This window comes from Centroberyx gerrardi, chromosome 4, assembly GCF_048128805.1.
Source record: "Centroberyx gerrardi isolate f3 chromosome 4, fCenGer3.hap1.cur.20231027, whole genome shotgun sequence".
Taxonomy (NCBI): domain Eukaryota; kingdom Metazoa; phylum Chordata; class Actinopteri; order Beryciformes; family Berycidae; genus Centroberyx; species Centroberyx gerrardi.
Genome location: NC_136000.1, coordinates 18923944 through 18930113, shown reverse-complemented (window position 1 = coordinate 18930113; position 6170 = coordinate 18923944). Strand labels below are relative to the sequence as shown.

The following is a 6170-nucleotide window of genomic DNA, read 5'->3' as shown; positions in this document are numbered from 1 at the left end:
AGAACAACATGCACTAAAAAAAACTTTGAACATGTGCTTGGAGACACCTGCGTCAAGCAACCTGTCTTCCAAAATAATGGAAAACCCACATGGAAAAAAATCTCTGAAGCAACTACATGACAAACAGTCGACTATACTAGAGAGTCATATTAAGTTACATGTCAATTCACAATATATGACGGCTTTAAAACAGGCCTGACAATCCCCACTTTAATGTGAGAGTTTTCAAAGCTACATGAGACAACTAACAATGAGACCAAATTGTTAGTGCCTGGATTGCAGGAGCATTAGTCACAAAAACTGCACAATTATTTAATTAATCTATCCGGAAGACGGACGTTATTAGACAGCACACGCTGTTAACATTAGCAACTTGTCTGGAGGACCAGGATGTTAGGGGACTTGCTTTTGTTTGGCTGCTTCCCATAGAGCGTCTGGCAGGAACTTTACCAAGTAACACATCTGAAATATATAAAAATATATTAGGAAACGGCTTGATTAATTTGTTGTGTCAACTATCTTATAGCTACACTGAGAGTTATCTGGGAGGAGATTTGAGGCGTCATTTATTTTGAAGCCCAGCAGACTGTCTGGAACTGATTTGCTGCCTGGAAGAAAGTCTTTATTTTTCCGTGGAGGGCCAATTGAAAGCTGAGCTTCCTTTCACAATGACACCCTGCAATACAAACTGTATTGCATAGGCCTCCTATACAGTGAAACTTGCATTAAAAACATGCACATGTCTATAAAATACAGACTGACTTGCAGTTCATTCTACTTAGGAGGAGCATAGAAGTAAATGCTGGCTTCACTAATGCAGTGTTCACATGTGGATTATCCAAACTCACTCATGTAATTGAGTATGGTGTCCTATCTTTCTGGATTTTAAAATTCAGCAGTTTGCTACCACCCTGGCCTGCATATTGAGCAGTGGTAGTGTAGAATATGTGTTTTCATGCGTAATCACTACAGTGGGATATATATAAAACATTAAAACTGTTTTGGAAGTAATCATGCAAATTATTTTATTTTATTAACATTTATCTGCCCAGAAAGCTATAAAACCATAGCCACTACCTAGCTAGCAGCTAAGAAGACACGTTTTTTAGTCAACAGTCAAGTTTAGTTTATCAAGTAGACTACCATTCAAATGTGCAATTCTCTCATAATAAAGTGTAATTATCATCGATTAAAAATAAAAGATTTATTGAACCTTTACCTTCCTCTCCTTTTTTTTTTTTAATGTTTTTTTTTTATAAAATGGTGTATTACTTGTGTGTTTAATAAGGCAGTAATAAGCCACTCCACGCTGTACTTCACACACAGTGAAGCAGAGCGCCATCTGGTGGCTCGCTGCTTAAATGCTTTACACCAGGGCTCTCTTGCTATGTAGATCGCGCATGCTCAGTTGGCTACAGCAACCTGCATCGGCTGATTCTTGTTGATTACAAATCGGGTTTCCACTGAACGGACAGTAAAATCCAAGTGGTCGCTGTACTTTACATCACACTGCCAGAGTGGAGACTTCAACAAGTAGACTACCATGGGTGCAAGGTGTGTTTTCATTTTGTCTAAATCATCCTAACAGCATTTGTAAAATATGTTTTCCTGTACAGACAAGTTGAGTTTTGGAGATTAGTAAGAGGCACTCGAGAGCAAACATGAGTGTTGCAATTGATCCTGCTGGTGTCTGGGTTCTGTCTGAAGTTATGTCTGGGAATACTTACACAACCAATAGAGATATTCAGGTTTTTCTAAAGTGCACTTCACGTTACAGGCTGAATTAGATGAAGCATAAGTATGTTGATTTTTCCCACTTTTAAATTGATTAATAGAAATGTTAATGTATCTGACACATCCCCAAATGTTATGTAACACAGGTTCTGTGGACTCCTTGTCCTGCTTGCAGTGTTTTTCAGTGAACTGAATGCATCAAGGTACAGTATATTAACATTATAACATTTCCCATTAATTATAAGTGTGCAATTTGTCTGTCAGCCTGACAGTTTTTGTTTGTTGCTTCTACATGACTTTTACTTCACAGACAAGCTGTAAACCAGGAGCTGTCCAGTATTTTCAATGAGCTGTGGAGGCTGGATGTGAATCGCATGAATCCTGGGATAGACTACACTATCTCTGTTCAGGTGTGGAACATAACTTTGGTTGTTTTCAAGACAACATTTTTTAGTATTTCTGTTCTTACAAAGTTTTTTGTGGTTGTATTTTCCAGGGTAAAGCTGGTTTCGTAAGCCAAGGCAGCCATGTTGCACAGGACCATGCCTCCCTGCCTCTGTTTTCCCAGGTGAACGAGACCAAACTGCAGACCACAACCACTGTTTCCCGTGAGTGTCTTTGCAACATACTGTATAACAATTTAGTACTACAGTGTGCTACTAAAGTATGAGTATTTTGCTGATATTTTACTTAAGTGGAAAAAAAAATTACTGGTCTAAAAATCTAGTAAAAGTATAAAGTGGCTTATTTAAAATGTACTTAAAAACGTAAAAGTTACTGAGTTACTTTTTTAGAAAAGAGTTCAAACTCAAAAAAGTACAAGGGCACAAAAAAGCTACTCACTTACAGTAACGTGAGTAAATGGAATTAGTTACTTCCACCCTTGCAGTTTATAACTATAATATATTCACTGTGTGTGTTTTAATGAGGTAATCTGAGTCTTCCACCAACACACTGCTGAGTGGACTAACTGTCTGCAGGTTTCATGAAGCTCCTGGACAACTATGAGCGGTCGACGGGCGTGGCAGAACACGTTTCCACAGAGGAGCGGACGGAGAACAACCTCTTCCTGGATGCCGTCTTAGACACAGAGGTCATGAAGGTCAGGCTGACATGTTACAACCAAACCACCTTCTAACAGTTCACATACTTCTGTCTGTGTTTATAATGACATATCAGCAGTCTTGCATAATGAGTAAAATATTTCCCATTGTTGCAGACCTCATTTATTCCGCCTGTTTGTTTTGTTTTGCAGCTCAGTCTGGATGGTTAGATTGTAATTTTAAACTTGAAACTTTGTTTTCCTTGGCTACTCTTTGCGGTCTGAGCAGCTGAACTCCGGAGGGATTTTTGTAATTTCCTGTCTCTCTTTGTCATTGAATGCATCAGCTCATGATGTGGGGGGGGGGGGGGAATGGTATATCTAAAACATTTGTGTGCAGCTGAGGAATGCTGTCTTGGCCTCTGCAGTCTCCCCAGAGAGGATCCCTGAAAACACGCGGACAGACTTGTCTTATCTGGAAGAAAGGTGCATTAGTCAGAAAAGACCTGAGGAGGAGGATGTTAGCTGCACTTCAGGACAAAAGGTCCTCAAGCGTCTTCTCCAGAGGACGAATACATAGTTTAGTGTTTGATTCATTCTCTGGTAGTCAAGCTCATTACTGGATGTAGTGTTTCTCCACCACCAATTCATGTTTTTAAACTATTTAGCTATATATCTGTGGAGGAATTTGCTTTTTTATTATGTTTAGATATAATAATCCAAACTGAGTAGAGTAAAGCTTTATTTCCCCGAGGGGCAATTTGTTTTGCAGCTAGCAGAGTTCAACACGGGACAACATTGAGGCAGGATAACAGTACATTAAAAAAAAAAAAAAAAAAGCACTAAGATGTAACGGCTAATAATTTCTAAATATTAAAATATTGTACTAATATAATTATTTTCCCCTTAGACCGTCCATAATATTTCTCATATATGATTGTTTTCTCCACAAATGCCAAATGTCAATACGTATTCAAAACATGTTTCATATAATTTTATATATTCATAACACTGAAATAGCACTTGCAGAACATTTAAAATATTCCTAGAAACATAGTAGGATTTAGGAGTATTTCACCTGTAGTCAAAAGGTGTATATATAGTTAAAAAGTGTGATATTTGTGAATAAATGTAAAGTTCTGATATATTTGTCCCATGCAGGCCTGTGGAGTCTGTTCAACCCAGACAGTCTGCTTTCACTCACTTTGTTCATTTGATCTGTTATATAATGTGAGATCTTCTCACAGTTGAGTCCGGTTTGTATTGATATTAATCGTCATATTTCTGATTTCTTGGCAGCGGGCTCATAAGTACCTGGTGAGCAAAGGCCAGTCCAGATCTGACCTGAGGTCGTTCAGGAGTCAGCTGTACCTGATCTGGTTCCACCTCTACCACAGGGACCGCAACGGAGGGTAAGATACAAAACTTCCAAAACTTCCTTAGACTTAACTAAAGCCCATACCTTTTTGTTAGATTCATAACTAAATCAGTTTCTAGATAAAACTGAACAGAAAGCAATCCAAGGATTTGTTAATGTAGATTATTTGAATATTCTGACCTGAGGGTGTGTTTTGTGTGAGATTTGCATATTTCTAATCTAACACACTCAACAGTGTGGACTCCTGTGGATTCGAGCACGTGTTCGTTGGAGAGACGAGGTCTGGAAGAGAGATCATCGGTTTCCACAACTGGATCCAGTTCTACCTGCAGGAGAAGAACAGACACCTGGACTACAAAGGATACAAGGCCAGAGATCATGACACAGTGAGTATAAGAAGAAATCTTCTGTTTCTACTGTAACAAAAAAGAACATGGATACATATGTACTCAAGGTGCGCTGGTTTCAAGAAAAAGCACAGTAAGGCTGGGTGATAATTCAATATTATCATATATCATCTTTAAAAGAGTCATACTGTGATGAAATTCTGATATAGGAAATATTGTGATACCCAATTCTATTGTCTAAATTAATGATACCAAGCATATATAAATAATTAATAATAATAATAATAATAATAATAATAATAATAATAATTTCTAACAAAATTACATCTGCCATCTTTTATGGAATATCATTAGAGTTACATAGTTTTGGTTTGATATCGACATTATCATGCAATGCAATGTAATGAACATCAGTTGGTTCAATTACCATGTGATTTCACAAATGTGAGCAGATATCATGATATATATCAATATTGATAAACATCCCTATGATTATCATGATATATAGTTTATTTCATATCGCCCAGCCCTAGTGTGAATATGAAAGAAACCCGCACACTTATCAGAAAAAGTAATGTCCAAACATAAGAGACCTCACCAATGTAAAACTGACTTCAAAAAGTGCTGCAGAGTGACAAAAAACTGTCCAGAAAACATTACGGTCTTCTAGACCTTCATCTATTCAGTCCATGAATAGAGATACACACACCTGTTAAATATCATGACTAATTAATGCCAGAGGTTTCTACTGTAACAACAAAGCCTGTTGTCATGTAAATTCATTTGATACTAGACTCAGAGAAAGCTTTATTGGCATGAATCAGGTAGTATTGAGTGTTGCCAAAGCATATTACAATAGTACATGATAAAATAAGCTACAATACAGATACAATAAATACTATATGAAAACTGTAGTTATGACTGCTCTAGTGTGTCTGGTCTTATTGATTCCCTGTTTCCCTCCACAGCCTGATCAAGACGACCACGTCCTGAACCTGCAGTTCAGCTGGCACGGCCTGGTGAAGCCGGTCGGCAGCGCCTTCATCGGGGCCAGCCCAGAGTTCGAGATGGCCCTCTTCACCATCGTCTTCCTCATGAACACGGAGCGAAGCACCACGGTGCTGGTGAACATCGACCAGTGCCAGATGGAGCTGGTGGTCGTCCGGCACGGACGCTCGCTGGGCACAGCCTACCCAAAACTGCTCAGCAGCAACAGCAGGCATTTGAGGCAGCATTCACACTAAACTGACTTCAAGTTTTTATACCCAGTGATGTTTACGTCCTCATAGATTATGCTAAAAAAAAATAAGGGACATCAGGAATAGATATGAAATAGATGTTAGGTTTTATGTTTTTTCAGGACCATATATAGTAAGCATAGGCTACATGTTCATTATTAACACATGTAACCTTTTCTACAAAGTAACTGGCTGTTGCTTTTTTTTATATCTTATATTTTGTCTTTTTTCTATGATGTCCTCGGTGCCAATAAAAAGAAAAAGATTGTCTTGTTTCATTTAACCGATGTAATAAACTTAAAGCATTTCTTTGTGCTACTGTAATCAAGAGTGTTGATTGATTTGTGGATAGCATGACTATTAAACATTAAATATATGTATTTATACAGACACTTGCCATATATTAGATAAAGCAATCAAGTTTATTTCCT

At 37.9% G+C, this 6170-nt stretch overlaps 1 protein-coding gene across 1 annotated transcript; it reads left to right on the top strand.

Moving 5' to 3' along the window:
* The first annotated feature begins 1429 nt into the window (after nt 1-1429).
* Nucleotides 1430-6063, top strand: endouc (endonuclease, polyU-specific C). Its single transcript, XM_071918702.2, has 8 exons — nt 1430-1554; nt 1881-1937; nt 2045-2144; nt 2231-2342; nt 2715-2836; nt 4076-4188; nt 4390-4540; nt 5470-6063. Exons 1-8 carry the CDS (start codon nt 1544-1546, stop codon nt 5743-5745), a joined length of 942 nt encoding a protein of 313 aa, XP_071774803.1. The 5' UTR covers nt 1430-1543; the 3' UTR covers nt 5746-6063.
* The last annotated feature ends 107 nt before the right edge of the window (nt 6064-6170 follow it).

What these genes read in the sequence shown, in the direction of transcription:
- endouc (XM_071918702.2), top strand. An exon ending in AGTGAACTGAATGCATCAAG is followed by an intron (nt 1,938 to 2,044) that starts GTACAGTATATT and finishes TTTACTTCACAG; the next exon opens with ACAAGCTGTAAACCAGGAGC. An exon ending in TAGACACAGAGGTCATGAAG is followed by an intron (nt 2,837 to 4,075) that starts GTCAGGCTGACA and finishes ATTTCTTGGCAG; the next exon opens with CGGGCTCATAAGTACCTGGT.